Raw genomic sequence first — 21,530 nt, forward strand, 5'->3', positions numbered from 1 at the left:
GTGTCGTAAAACTGTGAAGTAACACATTTGTTTGTGTGAAAGGCTCAATGAACTACATCTCTGGTCAACCACACACGTCACCAAGATGGCCGTCACTACTGTCTTGTCAACAAACGATTGACTACCCTCACTATCACCACAATGAAACACGTCCTGAAGAATGTCATGCAAAGCCTGCCTTCCTTTGATTCTCTCTGAACTGCCTGGTCGTTTTAATGTTTAATGTCAACCATTTGTGCAGATAGCATGAAGTAGAAAAGATCGCCGATGCTAACGTTAGCGTTAGCATTTCTCCCCCGGAATTAAATGGTGTATTATAGAATGATCACACCGGTGACAGTACTATTCAAAGGGTTCACGAAATATGACTACTACTCTTACTGTTTAACATTTTGGGTTACTTAATGTTACTTCATGTTAAGGCTAATAAAAATGACAAGGCTGTAATGCTAACTAACGTGCTAGCTACTAGCTAGGTAGCTAACTTGATCAAGCCACTCCTGGTCCTTTCATCAGACGGGAAGCAAAAGAACGAGCAAGACCCATTGCTGGTATAATAACAACCTGGTACTAAGCACACAGGCATCTTGTTAAAGTTATCTTATCTTAGCCAGCGCCATATAGATAGATTCTATCTATATTGCGCTGATCTTAGCTATCTGAATGGTGGAGGAAAACAATTGTGACTTACTCACGCGACTCTGGGATTTGTAGTCTTTCTAGTTACGTATTTTTCATAGTCTTATATTTCAACAGTTTTACGACAAACTGTGACTTTTTTGACATGGAAATGATTTTTTAAGATTGACAAACATCATATGTGTAATTCATGGCACAATTCAAACGGGATCGAAAGATAAGTTTTCTCTCCCCATTGACTTCAATGCATAACTTTTCCGGAATAAGGTCCCATACCCCGGAAGTAAGTGGGAGGGACTTCGCCACTCTATTTCAAGCCACGATTATTGATTTTATTTTAAATTGTATAATGTCGGGAAAAGAAATGGGGCTCAGAGCCTCAGAATACTGAAATCTGTATTTTTTAAATATTTGTTTCCTTCTAATTTGTTATTCTTTGGTGCAGGCCCGAAACATACTACCAATATAAATACACTGCTTTTAAAATCGTTCTGTGTGACACGGAAAAAATGGAGAAATCATGTTGGTACACACGAATCAATAGATTACATTTCATGACTATAACACGAAATGCCGTGAGACTGGGTTGCATGAGAAGTATCAGCAGCTAATCTGGCGTTAGCACTGGTTCAGACACCAGTGGATTGTGTATGGATGAGTTTTGTCCATGCGGTTTTTACTCAACGGGAAAAAAGACGGGTTCTTTGTAGCAGACAGGATGTGCAGCTTTGCAGCAGTCCTCGTCCCTCCAGCCAAAGCCGTCCTCCAGACTCATGATGGCACACTGACCGTCATGCACCGGGCCGGGCTCCCCTTTCTCCCAGTTGGTGTCTTCGACCGTGGACCCGTTCAGCCAGTACCACTCCCCGGACATGGAGCTACGACGCATGCCGATCCACACCTCCTGCAGGTTGTCTGTGTTGGCCTGGAAGACTTTGTTGCTGATTTGTGTCTGGAGGATGGTCTCGGGGAAGCTGACCAGGTCCAGTTGGTCGTCTGTGCACTTCTTCAGGGATTCCCGCCAGCCGTCTGCCTTCGTCCCGATCCTCACGATCTCCGGAGACAAGACGCAACCCCTGAAGTCTGTTTGGAAAGTCGCATGAAACAAACTCAAATCAGAAGCAGGGCAAGTGATAACTATGACTCAATATGTTCGTAAACAACCTCTTTCTCCATAACGTAACCTTTTTAACCCTTAGATGCCCGAGTGACTGGACCCTACACTCTTCCATAAGTGGGTCTAAAAGGACCCGTATTAGAATAATATGTGTTTTTATGCAATTTTTGTCATTTTGGTTAAGAAAAATCTCTTGTATAATATTTAGTATTATATTTTGGTTCACACTAGAAATATTTTATATTTAATTTTTCACTATTTATAATTTTAGAAATGTATTTTACATTTTGAAAAAAAAAGGTTTTCCCGTAGGATTCCATAGAAAATGCATGCGGGTCAGTTTTGACCCACTTATGGAAGCTTGGGGTACTAATACAAAAACTACAATTTCTTAAAATTTAAATTTAAAATTAGAATGGCATGATATCCAAAACATGTTTTTTGAGGAATAGCTGGAATATGAAATGATAAAAAAATGTAATTACAAAGATACTTCGAGAAAACCACCTCACCGGGTCCAAAAAGACCCACTTATGCATCTAAGGGTTAAACAATAGTGGTGACAATATCAACATGCAATATTGTTGACGAAATCTAGTAACCAACATCTCTCCATAGTTGTATCGACAAATAAGAGGAGATACCTGTTTGTTGTCCATTCATCCATAGTTAGACTAAACAATGAAAACAAGAGCTGATATTTTGGCTGGACTTGATTGACAGAAAGATTATCTTATGACTGATTTGTCATGCAGCATCTATGAAACAACCCTATTCCAAGAAGGTCAGAGAGTAAAAGTTGAGCTTCCACCCACTTGGTAATGTTCAGTTTGAAGGTGGAGATATATCTGTAAATATGTGGTTCATGTTCATACCTGGGATATGACTGAGGATGGCTGCTGGGTTCCCAAACCGAGCATTTCCCTTTTCTCCCACAAAGTAGACGGCCATTTTTGAGGAGGTGTGCCAGATGGCGCTTTTGCCTGGCAACAGAACGACAGAAGCAGAGCTGAAGTCCGTCCCTTTCAAATCCTGCCAGAGTGCACTCTCCAAAGAACCATTTCTCACACGAACACCATCAGTGAGGTCTTTGCGGACCACGATCACTGCGTAGCTCTCCGTGTTGTTGATGGTGTTGACAACATAACAGGAGGCGAAGTCCGTCTCTGGGATGAGATTGATGAGCAGGCCCGGGCTGTAGAAGATGGCGCTACCTTCGGTTTCAACCAGCGGAGAGTTCACGTCGAAGGCCTGGACTTTGCTGGAGTTATCCTTTGACAGAAGCAAAAACGATTTATTCTCAGCATCCTTAGCCAGAAACGGAGGGATGTAGTATTTCAGCTCGTCGCTTTGGGCTGGAGGAAGTGAGGTGAACAGCTGCCCACAGGTGCAGTTGTGGTAGATGGCGCAGGTGTGACCAAAGAGCACCGCCACAGGATGATCGGCGGTCACCTTTCGCAACTCCTTCTCGGTTTTTACCCAGATCTGTTGAACCTGGTAGGGCTGAAGTGAAAATGTTTCGGGCTCCGAACCTTCAACCTTTACCTGGTTTGCCATGTCGGCGTTGACGATGACGAGTTTGAACGGGCTTCTGTCGGTCACGTTTGTGGTGACGATCCTTGCAGGGTGGGTGGTGCGATGGATCTTAGGCACCGGCGGGATGAAATACTTCCAACTCAGTTTGTCGATCGGTAAAACCAGAGCGGTCTGCAAACTGCTCGATTTCAGGTTGATGGCATGGACGGTGATAATTTCGTTGCTGTGTATTCGAAGAGTTCTGTTGGAGGTTTCTTCCCTGAAGATCTCCATTTTTGCATCCAGGATGTACTCCATAGAGTTTCCTTTGTTCTGAATCGGTTCAGTGGTGTTGAATGAATGCTCTATTATGGTGATTTTAGTATTATCATACAAGGCCGTGATCTGGACCATCAATATGGGACGATCAGGATGATAGGACGCAATGTTTTCCGGAAAAGCGACAACAAAATCCAGACCGGTGCTGACATCAGGTAGAGGGGCGGTGGATTCTGTGAAATACAAAAAAATCCTTATTGCATTCTTTGAAAAGTAAAAAAGAAAGATCCTCCCATGTAACAGACTACACCATTTTCTTAATGTCTTCCATTTTTGTAAAGCACTTTGAATTGCCTTGTGTTGAAAGGTGCTATATAAATAAACTTGCCTTGCCTTGCCTTGCCTTACACTTTAATACACGGCCCACAATTTAAATTAGGATAACATCAAATGTTAAAATATTACAAAAATAATAATAGTAACTAATGCTTTTGTTGCTACCACAGAAGAAAATGCCAGACATAGAACAATGAGAATAACAGTGGGGAAATCATTACATGACATGTTACTTGTTAGACGCTTTTATCCAAAGCGACTTACATACTCAATACTGAGGACAATCCCCACAGGAGCACTTTGGGGTGAAGTGTCTCAGGGACACAACGACATGTTGACTGCAGTGGGGTTTGAACCCTGATCCCAACACCAAGGCTCTATCCATTGCGCCACACGCCTCCGTTCAGGAGATAAAGAAACTAAAATACCCTTAAGTATTTTTGGAAAGTACTTTTAAATACTTAGTGAACAATGCAGGTAACAACGCCGATATTGTGCAGGATAATACAACATGCCATATTTCACAATGTAGATATACTGCCAAAAAGTGCGGGCGTACCGAGTGGTTAAGGATGTTTCTACAGATGTTTGGAAGTTCTTGTTATGTTTTTCACTCCCTGGTCAATGGTTGGTTCTTATAAGATAAGATAAGATAAGATACTTTATTGATCAGAATTTGGGAAATTGTTGCGTTGTAGCAGCATAAAAAAGACATGGCATTGTACAATAAAAATTCAAAGACTAAATAAACAAGAAAGTAGCAAATATACATGTTGAATTAACCAGGTATTATGTATACATACATATATACATAAATATATGACCGATGAAATATTTAAATATAGAACAGATATATATATATAATTCAGACTAGAAGAAATAAAACCTCCAAACTTCACATCCAGGAGTTTATTTCACTAACTCAAAGTTACACATGCCTCATTTTCACATCATGTCAGCCAACTTGTAATATAGAAAACCATTGTGTTATTGTCAGTAATTAAGTGGGCAAGTTTCAAGGTGATATCTGTGTGTTACATTGTTTACCCTCTTTACCTACAGGTGTACAACATGTACACATTTTAACATCCAGATCTTTAAAGGCCCTTTTCTCCAGAATATACTGTTTTAACGTATTTACTCAGATGTTTCCCTTTAAATGTTGACTTTTGTTTGTGATACTTTTTTTCCTAAAAAAAAACAAACGTAATCTTTAAAGGCCGTATCTCCAGATAATAAACTTTACTCGTCGTATTTTATATTTTATTATTTCAACAGTTTTCCTTTCTGATGAATTATTAAGACTTTTCTCCTTTCTATATATATTACAACTTTCTCTGCTTTTTGTGCCTTTTTGTCTCTAAATGTCTTTTCCTTGTATTCTGAAGCTTTCCACACACACACACACACACACACACACACACACACACACACACACACACACACACACACACACACACACACACACCTTTCACACACTAATTTATGAACACTTTATTGCAAAAAATGTGCAGAAAAAACCATCTTTGAATTCAAACATAGCACGTACACAAATTATAAAGAAATCCAATTATAAATAAATTAACAAAAACTAAAGTGTGACTCCCAACCTGAACATGACTTCTGGTATATTAACTTTAATAAATAACAATGTAATAAATATGAAACATGCAGGTCAATATCACCTTGCTATTGTAGCTGAACTGTGAACACCCCAAAACATGTTCTTAGATAGAAATACCTCCTTTTGAGTTATTTAGACTGAATTAACACTTATAGTTTCATGTCTTGTTACATAAGAATAGATCATAACTGTTAACCTGTTAAGCTCTGAGCCTGTTTTTCAGGTCTCAGGCTCGAAAATGACATTCCCAGAACAAATGACCATATCTTCCCTTCTAAAAGGGTTAAATTAATAATCTTTTTTCTCAAAGTAATGATAAACCTGTGAGTTGGATGTAGAAAAGTCAGAATCAATATAGATGTTTTTTATTTTAAAGAAAATTCAGATTTTACATAGTAAAAAACTGTAAATTATAGTGTCCGTCCAAAAATTCTTTTTTACTTATAGTGAAAACTACCCTTGGATGATGGGTTAGTAGACTAAAAGCTTTAGGAATCCAAAGTACAACATATAATAAGTACCCTGTATCAAGATTGATGCAAAACAAGTGACATTTGACCTTTTTAGAGAGGTTTAGCAAAACCACCCCACTTCTGGGGTCATTTGGGTGGAAATGTTTTTTTTCCCATATCTCTGGCCCCCCTTGCTCGATTTTGATGGTTGACACCTCTTTCTGACCGTTAGAGCCAATAGAATCGAAGGGGGAGTCCCCCACACACACACGTTGTAAAACAAAAAGGTGGGGGCTTTGCGCATGTAGTTTTGCATGAGAGTGAAGCTACACTCTCGCTCTGACATCTAGAAACTGAAAAGCAGTTTTAATGCTTATGGATTATCAGAAATCATTTCAAAGGGACACAGACACATTGGATTAACCTATGGATTAACTTCAGCACCGTTTTTATCATTTTAATGCCATTGAAGACCACTTTGGAGAGACTACAGAGCCAAGGTAAAAATGTTAGCATTTTTAGCTACCTAGCGTCACCTGTTTTGATGTCTGTTTTTGTTTATAAAGTCGCCATTTCGTATAATTCAGTGATAATGAGGGTACCCTTCGATTCTGTGTCACCTCACGATGTGAATCGATGTCATGGATGTGGAGAAAAGATAAATAATTAGGTTTTGTGAGTGAATTTCGGTGCAGTAATCTGTTAGCATTTTTTGCTCGTGGCTAATTCAGAGGCTCAGTGTTAGCATTGTGGGTTTTATTTTGAAAAATAAATAAAAATGATCAGTTAGATGAGTTTCTTCCCGTTACATGGATATAAAACATTCATAGTTTATTAAATGAACATGCCCTCAGACACTGTTTCCTGCAAGATGTTGCGGCAGTGCCCCGGTACCGGGGTCTCTCGGGCTTAACAGGTTAAGTGTTATTATGGGAGGATTACTATTCGTGTGGTACTGCTGCCTCATTAGGCCCATATTGAGCAGCGCATATTAGACCAAAACTCATGAACAACAACTTCCTTACTTACAATGAGCACTAATTAGAGGGTTATTGAGGAAAAACTCTCAACTAATGGCTTGTTACTTGTAGAATATGGTCATGCAGAATAAGGCATTAATACGTGTTTTATAATTAGTAATAAAGAGCCAATATACTGCTAATATGCATCTTAATTAACAACTACTTGATGGTGAATTTGTGTACCTTAATATAAAGTGTTACCGAAAAATTACTTCAACTATCAAGCAGGTTATTTGTTCTACTTTTGTTTAGTTTAGCAGTGAAGTGTAGCATTGAGTGAATGCACTGAGTCCCTGTGTTTACCTGCGCTCCCTGCAGCCACCAGCAGGAGGAGCAGCAGCTCAGGACTCATGGTGCCGGGTCAGAGACAGGACCGGGGGACAATCTGCATCAAAACAAGTCATTCAGAATCAGATCAAGATGCATCTCCTCGTACATGTTATCACGTCTCTCTCTGAACGCCTGAGTTAAAGTGTGCACTGCTAACATGTACAATCGTGCCAAGTATAGTTGTCTAATTTCTAGTCAGAATATGTCGTTACACTTGATATAAGACTTAATAACTGAAGTCTTGTCTTTAGACAAGGCATCTTAAGCATCTTTTTAAGTCAAAGTCTCTTAAAAACATCTTATTTTAGAGGAACATCTCCAGCTAACATCAGGAAACAGAATCTAAGCATTTCTGGCTTTTTTGTTACAGATTCCCTGATTCTGGTCAAATATAGTTCAACATAAGTTTCCCCAGCTAAACACAAGATGTCCTTTATCTAATTATCCCATCTTTACTTCAAGAAATCTCACCAAGCCATTTTGTACTTGTTCTATTGGCAGGTTTGTTCACTTATTAAAAGAGAAAACACCTTGTTTTTATTATATATTGACTTGTTTTTGGAGCTGCATCTTTTACAGTGTGTCTGCACTTTCTGACATTACTCTGTTCATATTCTGGTATTATTTCTATTGTCGTTTCTGAATGTTCTTTTTGTGTGCTATTGAAAATAAACAATACTAATGAAAACTAATCCAAGCAGCACATAATAAACTAAAAAAGGAAATCAGCCAGCCAACCTTTTGTAGGTTGAACTATCGATGTGATGGATTTAGTAGAGAGAATAATGAAGGCCTTTTCTTGCAATGTAAACAAAAATGGAAATTAATTTGTATATTCAAACCAAATGTAAATGCTTCTTCCCGTGCTACGCCCTTTTACAATTTGAAAATGTGATGAGTACTTTTTTCCTCAACGGAGCTAACATTCAGACAAACCAACCTGTAAACATCACCTCCTTTGTGGAGGTAACATTACTTTGAATTATTATATATTTCCTTTCATATCTTCATCCCTCGCAGACCAAAAACCAGCAGCTCCACACAGTTCCAACAACTGGAAACACCAGGCAACCACATCGGTCTGAGTAATATTACACGCTTGCACAAAGACTTGTTAAGCATTTAATTTGTGTTGAATGCAAATAGAGTTGGACTGAGGGACTCCATTATAGCACGGACAGGAAACTGGCCCCGGTAATGGTACAAATCTCAACCTGTCGTACAATGGACAGCTTCCCCCCCCATCTATGTATATACTCGCATTTTAGACTCTGTTACTAACTGTATATCTGTAGACTTGGTATGTCTTAAATGTCCGGTTAGGATGTATTAGAACGAAACCTAAAATGAAAATTGTAAATAAGCCATCTGTATGTAAAAAACCACCTGTATGTAAATTGTAAATAAGCCATCTGTATGTCAAATATGTCTTATATGTCTTAAATGATATGATGAATTGGAAATGGGGGACCCTGATGTAAACAAGACGAAAGTCTTTCTCTGGTCTGCATCCCCTTAACAATTGTATGTTTTGAGCTGTACTGTACTGTACCCAATATACAAGCTGTTAATAAACTTTTCAATCAATCAATCAAACCCTTCCCTCTCTGTGTGATTATTTCATCTTCTCTCCTTTTGTTCTCCTCTTTAAAACACTCCTCTTCACACACACACACACACACACACACACACACACAACCCTCAATAATATCTCCCCTGCACCTTTGCTTAAACACACACACACACACAGTACATGGTGTGTTGTGTTTCTCTGTTTTGCCCTAAAGAGGTCATTTTGGACGGCCTCGTCTCAGCCGTCTCTTTCAAGACTGCAACACAACTCATGAAAGCATTCAATGTAGTAACTCATGTAATATAAGAGGTTTTCTCATTGGTTTTAAACATGTAAATAGATTTTGAGTATCTTTTTTAAATGCTAAACAAATGAATGTGCTATGCCCCGCTTTAAGAAGCAATGTGTTCTTCCTTGGTCTATCTTTGTAAACATCGACACCATAGTGTTTCCCTGCTCCTAGCTGAGGTAACAATAGTTTTAGGGAACCCACACAACTTAAGACATGTATTGACGGGACTAAAACATCCAAGCCAGGTAGGACTTGTCTGCATGTTATTGTGGTTCCCCCCCCACACACTTTATGTTGAGCTGCAGCGGTGTTTCTCCTGCTCTCTGTTAGCGCTTCCAGCAAACAGACAATCTTTAAATTATTTTCTCTGAGGTGAAATGTTGAATTCTCACCTGCTCGTCAGTCGTCAGCAGCCTCGCCTTCAGAGAGACTTCTTCTTCTGTCCTCTGTCCTCCGGGCGGAGACGCACATTTGTCAGTCAAACGCCAGCTGATTTGGAAGATGTTTGCATAAGACGCACATCAGGGTTGGTGTGGAGGAGGAACACTGAAGCCTGCAAACAGATTCATGCACACCTTCTTCTTTGGAAAGAGAGGAACATTTGGTAGAGTTCAGTCAGTCCTGGAAAGTGTGCATGTTTTTTGAACTAAGGACATGTTCTGTGGGTGGGGAAACCTTCCCTCAGAAAACATCTAGGACAAAGTCTGGGCATTTTTATGAAAATATGGCCTCACTTTTCTTTGGAAGGTCAGAGATGTTTTTAGACGTGAAAGCATACAAAATATAATACTTTTGTACTTTTATTTGTAACACAGTATTCCTACACTCTACTCTGAATACTTCTACTTTAACTCAAGTACATGATCTGAGTACTTCTACTTTAACTCAAGTACCTGATCTGAGTACTTCTACTTTAACTCAAGTACATGATCTGAGTACTTCTACTTTAACTCAAGTACCTGATCTGAGTACTTCTACTTTAACTCAAGTACCTGATCTGAGTACTTCTACTTTACTGAAGTACATGATCTGAGTACTTCTACTTTTACTCAAGTACAAGATCTGAGTACTTCTACCACCTCTGACTGAAGTGTACATTTAATATACTTTAATGTAGTATTACCATGTTAAGCTTCTTTAATCTTCCACTCCTTTTCATCTCAGACAGAAATATAGTGTTTGTCTCCTCTGCATCCATCTATCAGCTAGAGGTACTAATTACTAACCCTAACTACATTCATCTGTCAGCTAGAGGTACTAATTACTAACCCTAACTACATTCATCTGTCAGCTAGAGGTACTAATTACTAATCCTAACTGCATCCATCTGTCAGCTAGAGGTACTAATTACTAACCCTAACTTCATTCACCTGTCAGCTAGAGGTACTAATTACTAACCCTAACTTCATTCACCTGTCAGCTAGATGTACTAATTACTAACCCTAACTGCATTCATCTGTCAGCTAGATGTACTAATTACTAACCCTAACTACATTCACCTGTCAGCTAGAGGTACTAATTACTAACCCTAACTGCATTCATCTGTCAGCTAGATGTACTAATTACTAACCCTAACTTCATTCATCTGTCAGCTAGAGGTACTAATTACTAACCCTAACTTCATTCACCTGTCAGCTAGATGTACTAATTACTAACCCTAACTTCATTCATCTGCCAGCTAGAGGTACTAATTACTAACCCTAACTGCATCCATCTGTCAGCTAGAGGTACTAATTACTAACCCTAACTACATCCATCTGTCAGCTAGAGGTACTAATTACTAACCCTAACTGCATCCATCTGTCAGCTAGAGGTACTAATTACTAACCCTAACTTCATTCATCTGTCAGCTAGAGGTACTAATTACTAACCCTAACTTCATTCATCTGTCAGCTAGAGGTACTAATTACTAACCCTAACTACATTCACCTGTCAGCTAGAGGTACTAATTACTAACCCTAACTTCATTCACCTGTCAGCTAGAGGTACTAATTACTAACCCTAACTTCATTCATCTGTCAGCTAGAGGTACTAATTACTAACCCTACCTTAGTAGTGCGTGAGGCCATATGTACAGACATGTACATGGGACATGAAAACAGTGCATCTCATATTGACAAAAAAAAAAACCTTACTAACCGAGTTTTCCAAATCACTCCAAAATTTCCAAAAATAAGCCGTTGTGATACACGTGTAGACAACGTCTGCAGAATCATAAATGATCATTACATTGGGGTCATTAAACAATTATTTCGCTAAGATAAAAATCTTTGGATTTTAGTGTAATTCACAAATGTTCCACCAGATGGTGCCACACACACCCAGGGGGAAAATATAAAATATTAACCCAGGAATAAGTGTGCAAAATATAGGTACATTAGTGTTTAAAGTCAGGGGAACTGTTTTAATTCAGGACCAGGGTGAAAAGATAACACATTTACCCAGGAATAAGTGTCTGAATCATGGGTACATTAGTGTTTAAAGCCGTGGGAAATGCTGAAATGCAGGGAGGCGTGTGGTGCAGTGGAGTGTGTATTGGTTTTAGGATCAGGTGGTCACAGGTTCAAACCCCACTGCAGTCAGCATGTCGTTGTGTCCCTGAGACACTTCACCCCAAATTGCTCCTGTGGGGATTGTCCACAGTATTGAGTATTTAAGTCGCTTTGGATAAAAGCGTCTATCAAGTAATATGTAATGTAAAAATGTTTTAATTCAGGACCAGGGTGAAAAGATAACAGATTAACCCAGGAATAAGTGTGCAAAACATGTGTACATTAGTGTTTAAAGTCGGGGGAACTGTTTTAATTCAGGAGACAGAGTAATTTAATGAAAACTGGTAGTTCACAATGTGCAATGGTGGTGGTCTACCGTCCGCCCTTAAGCATCCAACTGCGGACTCCTGACACTCAGACACTTTTCACAGTTTTAGGTTACCAGGGGCACGCTTGTCTGGCAGTTACTGTATGCACATGGGGGTTTTGTCCAAGGCAGTGTGCTTGAGTCAGGGGGCCCGGGGACTCAAGGTGCGCATGGCAGGCCGCCTATGAGCGGCCAAGGAAAGGACGTCTCATTGCTCTGAAAACACATTTCCTTACTCCCTCCCTCTTCGTGTGGAGGAAAGGAAGCAAGTGAGGGAAGCATGGACTCAAGTTCAGAGACTTAGGATGGACCTCATATCGTGTTCTTCCAAGCTAGAGTAGAAGTGATATTAACATTGTTTTCCGCTTCGTTCTGATGCCTTAGTTTTACCGGGAAGTGGGCAGGGCAGTCATTTTGCCCGGAGGGGACGCACTCATGTGATTGGCTTAAATGGTGCAGACATCTGATTGGCTACAGAAACTCCCATCTTGAAAACATGCATGTGTGAATCTAGCGGCGTCAGGGTGTCTCAGAAATCCACAGCATTTTTTATAGAAATGTAACAACATCAAATCTGTTATTGATGCACAACATTTAACACTTTTAAAGTCATATATTTGTGGATTTATATTGCATTTATTAAAACAATAACTCTTTGTGTGTGGATCAGAAATATATTTGTGAAACTTTTTTACATTTATACAAAACGCTAAGTATTTGTGTTTGCATTGAAACATATCTGTGTGGATGGAGACATGTGTGTCTGCTGCCTCAGGAGTCCCCTGGGACAACCAGTCTGAAAGGACTCCTGCTTCAGCTCCACCTCTCTCTGAGCCTCTGGTTTCCAGCAGCAGGTTCTTTGGGTTCCACCATAACAGCACCAAGACCTCCTGGACACAGCTCTGATCAGCTCAGCCGGGGCTCCTCGAGGCGTCCTTCACCCCGAGAAGCTCCTTCAGAGCAGAGTCCGGCTCCTTTGGCTTTCATCTTTTAGAATTCATTTTCTAATGGGATTTTTGTTCTAGGATCAGATTCTATTAGAGAGGTGAGAAATAATAAAACCTTTTTTTAAAACATGATGTTAAGTCCCTGAGCAGAAGGAGCAGAGGGTCTGCAGAGGAGGATGCTTTGTTGAAGACACAGGGGAAGGGTTCACTAATGGAGACCACTTGCTAGAGGGTATCAGATGTAGATGTGAGGGTACCTGCAGTCTGTGTTCTTATCAACATGTGTTCTGTTGTTCATCATCAACTCATGTTGGAACTGAGTCCAGTTTGAATCTCTGAAATATAGTTTCATCTCTTTGATGGTGTGTCTTTGACCTCTGTTTGATCTTCTGTCCTCTGCAGACTCTGTCAGGCTGCTGGGGGGGACTGGTCTGTGCTCAGGCAGACTGGAGGTGAACTCTGACCCGTCTAACCCGTCTAACCCGTCCTGGTCCTCAGTGTGTGAGGCTGACTTTGACCAGCAGGATGCTCAGGTGGTCTGCCGGCAGCTGGGCTGTGGAGGCCATGAGTCTGCTCTCCTGGACTGTAGCTCAGCCTCAGAGGCCGTTTCTCAATCGCGAGGATGCTGGCTTGGTAGCACAGCCGAGCCGAGCATCTTGCTTCAGAAGCGAGGCAAGAATCCTTCCTGGCATTCGGAAAACAAAGAGTGGAACAGGCTAGCAAGTGTGCAGGTGTGCGTCATATGAGAGGCCCGCCTTACATCTTCCGCCACAGATTTGGGGAAATTGGTCCATGCGCAAAGCATTGTGGGGATTTTAAGGATGCGAAGTCTACCCATGTGCAGCCTCGAAATTTCCCCCAAACCAAGGACGCGGCCTCGGTGGAATTCCAAGTATGCTGGAGATTGGAACAGTCCTTCGGCGGCACTCGATGACGTAGCATCCTTGAAATATTGGCTTGGAAGCCAATATCCTCGCGATTGAGAAACGGCCAGAGAGAAACACCTGCTCACCTGGCACAGCTGTTAGCCTCACCTGCTCAGGTAGAGAGGAGCTGTGATTGGTTCATTCTGTTCTCATCAAACTCACTTTATTCTCTCTCTGATCACTCTCTTGTTTCTCTCCAGAGCCGGTCAGACTGGTGGGAGGAGAGAGTCGCTGTGCAGGAGACCTGGAGGTGGAACATGAGGGAGAATGGAGACCAGTGGAGTATCTCTCTCCCTGGACCCTGAAGGCAGCAGCTGTCGCCTGCAGAGAGCTCGACTGTGGCTCTGCTGTTTCTCTGGTACGGAGATATGAGTCCTCAGAGAGATCTGTGTGGGAGATCAGCTCTGACTGTGTTGAGTCTGGATCTGCTCTGAGGGAGTGTGCAGCATCAGAGTCCTCTTTCTCCTCCCAGACTCTCACCTGCTCAGGTAAGCCCATCAGGGACATTGTTTATGACATCATGTCCTCTGTCTCTTTGTTAGTCTCTCTCTCTCTCTCTCTGACAAAGAGACAATCCCTCTCTGCTACCTGGACTGTCACAGACTGAAAGCTCTTTGTAATGTCTTCAAAGCGGTGTCTTCAGACTGAGAGGAGGTTTTCACAGAGACTGTTGTTATTGTTGCTGCTGGGCAGCTCTCTCTCTCTCTCTCTCTCTCTCTCTCTCTCTCTCTCTCTCTCTCTCTCTCTCTCTCTCTCTCTCTCTCTCTCTCTCTCTCTCTCTCTCTCTCTCTCTCTCTCTGTGTTGACAGAGAAGCTGCTTCAGCCCAACATCTCTGTGTCCTCCTCCATGTACGGGGTCTCCGGGGCCCAGCAGCAGGGGTTCCAGGTGTTCAGAGGCTCCTCCTTCACCATCAGCTGCTCCATCCAGCCTCAGTACCCAGGAGGCTCCTTCCAGCTCAACTTCACCTCCATCAACTCAGCAAACAACTCCAACTCAGAGCCAGCTGTCAATCACTCTGCCCACTTCCTGTTCCCGGCTGCAGAGCCCGCCCACCAGGGAAGCTACAGCTGTGTTTATCACGTCTTAAGATTTTCCTCAGATCAGAATGATTTTTAGTAGAATTTAGCATCACAACTTTTGCTTAATTCTTTTATAAATAATAAAAAATAATTTCGGATTCAAAAGAATATGCTGACGTAAATAATCTGAATTAAACATGAACACAACTTCAGAAAATAATAGAGATGATTAAGATCACTGTAATAAATGTTTCCATGTTGTTTTCTATGTCCCAAAAAAATAATAAAACTTCTTGAAAAATCCATGAAACTCTGAGAGTGATCTGATTTTTGTGTTTAGTGTTTATCCTAGTTGGGAAGAAGTGAGAATGTTAAATGTACACGATAAACTCCAAGGCTTTAGTTATGACAGAATGATATTACTGCATCAAATAATCTCTGTCAAACAAACAATTATAATACTTACACGTTTGATCAGCAGGATAATCTCCACATATTAACACCACTTTAGGATTTCTCAAGTAAGAAGCTAACATTGGGCTTTAAAGGAACTACAGCACTGTCACATGACTTCACGTCACCACCGCTAAGCTAAAGGCGGCTAAAGTTGGGCTATAAAGGAACTACAGCACTGTCACATGACTTCACGTCACCACCGCTAAGCTAAAGGCGGCTAATGTTGGGTTATAAAGGAACTACAGCACGGTCACATGACTTCACGTCACCACCGCTAAGCTAAAGGTGGCTAATGTTGGGCTATAAAGGAACTACAGCACGGTCACATGACTTCACGTCTCCACCGCTAAGCTAAAGGTGGCTAACGTTGGGCTATGAAGGAACTACAGCACAGACCTTTTTGAACATTAAAGCATGGAAACATGTCACTGTAGAGCAGTGTTTCTCAAACTTTTTCATACCAAGGACCACTTAACCAATAAAAAAACACTCGCGGACCACCTAACTCATATCGTTTTTCTAGAACAGATTACAAATCGGCTGAAAATGGTACAAACAAGTGGCAACATGTGTGACGAAGGTGTTGCGCTGGGCTATATCCTGCAATCGAAAGTTAAACTTAAGCTCGCTCCATTGCGGAGATATTCCCGCGAGAGTGCGGAAACCTTAATTCATTTATTTCAAATGTGACATTTTACCAATATACTCACGGACCACTAGGGGGCGCTCACGGACCACCAGTGGTCCGTGGACCACACTTTGAGAAGCACTGCTGTAGAGGCACTAAATAAATACTAATATCAACCTGAAAATGAACCACTTTAATGAACAATGTGAAACATGTTTCTGCAATGTTCCTTTCCTCTCTCATAATTTAATCTAATACAAAATATATTTAAGGAGAAGGTAATAATTTTTTTGACAGCATATATTTGTCCGTTTTTTCAGGCCCCCTGTTGTTTTAATAAGCGGCCGAACAATGATCTCATTATGTAACCAGCAGGAGGTCAAAGGTTTTTGCAAAACTTAATGAAAAGTTGAATCCGCTCACTTAATGAAAACCTGTTCATAACATCAGCTTACACACGCTTTACTTCAATAATAAATACTGTATTATGTGATCGTAGGCTAATATAATAAATATCATCAGAAAATAAATTGTAAAATAATAATTGCAATTTTGTTTCTAATGATTATAAGGAGTTGTAAAGAAGAATATATTCAATATATGTATTTATTCATTATTTTTAGTTATTTCTTCATAATTTTCTTTTCTTATTTATTCATGCATTTCTTCATTCATTAGTTTCTCTATTGATTATATAATATATCATATTTATTTAGTGTCATTGTATTTGTAACTTACATTTAAATTCGTTTGTCACATACAATAGGATACACAAACAGAGTTGCAACACAGAAATATAAATCCTACAAATCTAAATAAACAACTTTACCTAAAAAACAACAGCTCATAAATACTTACTAAATAATAAAGTTATTTATCAAAACAAACAGAAAATCTCTGAAGCATCGTTCCCGGTTTAGCTCCGCCCATTACACTTTCTCCCTCTCTGATTGGTGGACGCGGAAAGAGCGCTGCCACCTCAGCGGAGGAGTAAGCTGTCAATCAGAAAAAGGGGGCGGGCTCTACAGCTGGAGTTGATATATTGCAGGCGTTCTCAAAGTGTTGTGTAGAAACGTTTAGAGAGGAAGGTAACGGCCAACTCGGATTATTCATCTCCTCCCATAGGAGAGGGACTTTTAACATCTGTATTTCTGGACATGGAGGCAGATAACAGCGAGCAGATGAGACCCCTCCTCACATCTGTAAGTCCCCCCCTTAAAGGGCTTTAAATGATCTCAGAAAGTGGAGACAGAGGAGGCTTTTATCCTAACATGGAGTCAGAAAAAGCTCCAGTTTGAATCGTCTGGTTTGTTGGTTTAGGTGTAGCTTTAGATCAGCTGTTTTTACACCGAGTGCTTCTGTTGTTGAGGGACCACGCTTCTGCCAGGAAGTGAAGTAACGATGCGTTTCCCCATCAGGAGTCAACTGTGCGATACACATCTAGAAACAGCTGATTCCTGGGGTTGGGCTCATTAGAGAGAAGTTGTTTTGAATTCTTAATGTGACTCTAATCTGAGTGAGTTAGCGTCTATGTTTGTATTAGGCATGCTTCACATCCATTCAGCAGAAGGAGAGACAGGATGGTTTCAACAAGTCCTAATCCTCCAATCAGACACATGCTAGAGGATGACACTATAGTGACCAGCGGTAACTATTCACTCAAGTACAATTTAAAGGTTCTGTCCAAAGATTCAAGATGTAAAGGTTTTATTGTCATATGCAGATGTGGTAGAAGTACTCCGATCTTGTACTTGAGTACAAGTAGAAATATTCAGTTCTTGTACTTGAGTAAAAGTAGAAGTACTAAGTAGAAGTACTCAGATCTTGTACTTCAGTAAGAGTAGAAGTACTCATATCTTCTCCTTGAGTAAAAGTAGAAGTACTCAGATCTTGTACTTGAGTAAAAGTAGAAGTAGTCAGATCTTGTACTTGAGTAAAAGTAGAAGTACTCAGATCTTGTACTTGAGTAAAAGTAGAAGTACTCAGATCTTGTACTTGATTAAAAGTAGAAGTACTCAGATCTTGTACTTGAGTAAAAGTAGAAGTACTCAGATCTTGTACTTGAGTAAAAGTAGAAGTACTCATATCTTCTCCTTGAGTAAAGGTAGAAGTACTCATATCTTGTACTTGAGTAAAAGTAGAAGTACTCAGATCTTGTACTTGAGTAAAAGTAGAAGTAGTCATATCTTGTACTTGAGTAAAAGTAGAAGTACTCATATCTTCTCCTTGAGTAAAAGTAGAAGTACTCAGATCTTGTATTTGAGTAAAAGTAGAAGTACTCAGATATTGTACTTGAGTAAAAGTCAAAGTACTCAGATCTTGTACTTGAGTAAAAGTAGAAGTACTCAGATATTGTACTTGAGTAAAAGTCAAAGTACTCAGATCGTGTACTTGAGTAAAAGTAGAAGTACTCAGATCTTGTTCTTGAGTAAAAGTAGAAGTACTCAGATCTTGTACTTGAGTAAAAGTAGAAGTACTCAGATCTTGTACTTGAGTAAAAGTAGAAGTATTCAGATCTTGTACTTGAGTAAAAGTAGAAGTACTCAGATCTTGTACTTGAGTAAAAGTAGAAGTACTCAGATCTTGTACTTGAGTAACAGTAGAAGTACCAGAGTGTAGGAATACTCCAAGTAAAAGTCCTGCATTCAAAATGTTCCTCAAGTGAAAGTAGAAAAGTATTCTCATCAAAATATAGTGAAAGTAGCGACAGTAAAAGTAGTCATTGTGCAGATTGGTCATTTCAGAATAATATATATGATATGTTTTATAATGATTGATCATGAAAGTGTTCTCAAAGCTGGTAAAGGTGCAGCTAGTTTGAATGACTTTGTATACTGCAGGGTAGCTTGTGGATTTACTCCAGGTGGAACTAAAGTCTGATTTAACACTTGGTTATATTTCACATCATTCATCCACATCTGTGAAGTAATTAAAGGTATTAAATACATGTAGTGGAGGAAAAGTACACCATGATGTACCTCTGAACTGTAGAGGAGAAGAAGTACAAAGTAGCATAACATGGAAGTACTCAAGTACCTCTAAATTGTCCTAAAGTACTGTACTCGAGTAAATGTACTTAGTTACTTCCCACCTCTGCTTTTTCTTACAATTGATCTTCTTTAAATGTGTATGTACACATCCCCGTCCATGTATGTTGAACCTGTTTCTTCTGCTGCGTGATGGTGATGTAGGGAAGTACGTGGGCCTTGTTTTAATTTCCTTTCAGAGCAGCTTAAAGGCACACCAGGGGTCTCTTATTAAAACAGGGATAAAGTGAGTTTGCAGAATGTGTGTTTCCTCTGCTCCGATTACAAACTAAAGCAGGTTGATGATAACAATCAGTGTTTCCCAAATGATGGAGAGGGTAACATTTGGACTAATTAAATTGCATGAAATTGTTGTTCTTTGACAAAATACACACATTTTATTTTTGTATCATTTCAGCAAAATTCAGGGTGTTTTCTCGTAAATGTGCACCTTTTTTTGTTGTACATTAATACGTTTTTAATTATAAATGTGTATGTTTGTTTTGTTTTAAATATAACATTTGATTTCTGTTAAATCTCCGAGTTTGTCTCTCTCTCAAATTTAGAGTTTTTTCATGTAATATTCCCCCTCACTTGGCTCTGTAGTTTCTTTATTCCCCCGCTATGGTCTCAATACGCCGTCCTATGAAAGGCATCATTACCTTTTATTATAATTAAACATCTCTCATAAAACATCTGGGATAAGCAGGACACAACTCAACTAAATATATAACAACAATTCAGCAGTTTTTAGACATTTTAAAGCAGGAGTGATACTTCGTTGAACTCTGATTTGTGTACCTCCAGCTTCTTGTTTGTTGGTGTTTTTATCACAGCGTTCAATCTGCCGCTGACTTCCTGTGTGAGGTGAAGCTTTTCTCTGCGTGCATTGAAGCTGTGAGCGATGTGGAGCTCATTGTTCGAAGGGGAAGTGCAAGCTCTGTGAACGGTTTCACCTCGACAGTAACACTACGTTAATGAGGCTCTTTGATGCAAAGCAGCAGCATGAGGTCAGGGTCGGTTTCAGGAAGAGACATTATTCTGTCCTAAAACGAACTACAGAAGACTGATCAAATGAAGGGTCTACTCTGATATCTTCCAGCTGATTTAAACAGTTAGAGCTGCAGCTAACAATTGTATTTATTATTGAGTAATCTGACAGTTATCTCCAAATCAAATGTCATATAGAGAAAAATGTCTAGGGGCACTTCAAACAGTGAATCTCCGCACAACAGAAGTGCACAGCTTGAGACGCAGCACCTGTGTGTACAGGTGGGGGCTGTGGAGGCGCCCAGGTGACTCGGTAACTTCAGTAACCCTGTCCTCGGGGGGGGGGGGGGGACACACACAGTGGAAACACTGTCAGCTGGGAAACAGAGGAAATGTAAACTGTACTGTAGGAGAAGTATATTATGTGCTGGCTTTACTTTAGACTCTTCTTCTGTTGCATGTAAAACAGTGGGAGTCCTCCATGTGATTTGGCATTATTGCAGAAAATAATCTGTGTGAAACAAACGTTCCTGATTCTTACACGTTTAGTTCAGCAGGATAATCTCCACACATTAACACCACTTTAGGATTTCTTTATGTTGGGCTCTAAAGGAACTACAGCACGGTCACATGACTTCACGTCACCACCGCTAAGCTAAAGGAGGCTAATGTTGGGCTATAAAGGAACTACAGCACGGTCACATGACTTCACGTCACCACCGCTAAGCTAAAGGAGGCTAATGTTGGGCTATAAAGGAACTACAGCACGGTCACATGACTTCACGTCACCACCGCTAAGCTAAAGGAGGCTAATGTTGGGCTATAAAGGAACTACAGCGCGGTCACGTGACTTCACGTCACCACCGCTAAGCTAAAGGAGGCTAATGTCGGGCTATAAAGGAACTACAGCACGGTCACGTGACTTCACGATCCCACCGCTAAGCTAAAGGAGGCTAATGTTGGGCTATAAAGGAACTACAGCACGGTCACGTGACTTCACGATCCCACAGCTACGCTAAAGGCGGCTAATGTTGGGCTATAAAGGAACTACAGCACGGTCACGTGACTTCAGGTCACCTCCGCTAAGCTAAAAGTGGCTAATGTTGGGCTATAAAGGAACTACAGCACGGTCACGTGACTTCAGGTCACCTCCGCTAAGCTAAAGGTGGCTAATGTTGGGGTATAAAGGAACTACAGCACGGTCACATGACTTCATGTCACCACCGCTAAGCTAAAGGTTGCTAATGTTGGGCTATAAAGGAACTACAGCACGGTCACGTGACTTCACGTCACCACCGCTAAGCTAAAGGTTGCTAATGTTGGGCTATAAAGGAACTACAGCACGGTCACGTGACTTCAGGTCACCTCCGCTAAGCTAAAGGAGGCTAATGTTGGGCTATAAAGGAACTACAGCACGGTCACATGACTTCACGTCACCACCGGTAAGCTAAAGGTTGCTAATGTTGGGCTATAAAGGAACTACAGCATGGTCACGTGAC

At 40.5% G+C, this 21,530-nt stretch overlaps 1 protein-coding gene across 1 annotated transcript in view; it reads left to right on the top strand.

Annotated features, from left to right (window-relative positions):
* Positions 1 to 17,048: 17,048 nt before the first annotated feature.
* LOC117497540 (sodium bicarbonate cotransporter 3-like) overlaps positions 17,049 to 21,530 on the top strand; it is a 68,913-nt gene continuing 64,431 nt past the window's right edge. Inside the window, exon 1 of the mRNA XM_034149507.1 lies at positions 17,049 to 17,217. Within this exon, the coding sequence (XP_034005398.1) occupies positions 17,173 to 17,217 (45 nt within the window). The 5' untranslated portion in view covers positions 17,049 to 17,172. The remainder of the gene's footprint in view (positions 17,218 to 21,530) is intronic.

The sequence above is a fragment of the Trematomus bernacchii genome, unplaced genomic scaffold (genome assembly GCF_902827165.1).
Source record: "Trematomus bernacchii unplaced genomic scaffold, fTreBer1.1, whole genome shotgun sequence".
NCBI lineage: Eukaryota > Metazoa > Chordata > Actinopteri > Perciformes > Nototheniidae > Trematomus > Trematomus bernacchii.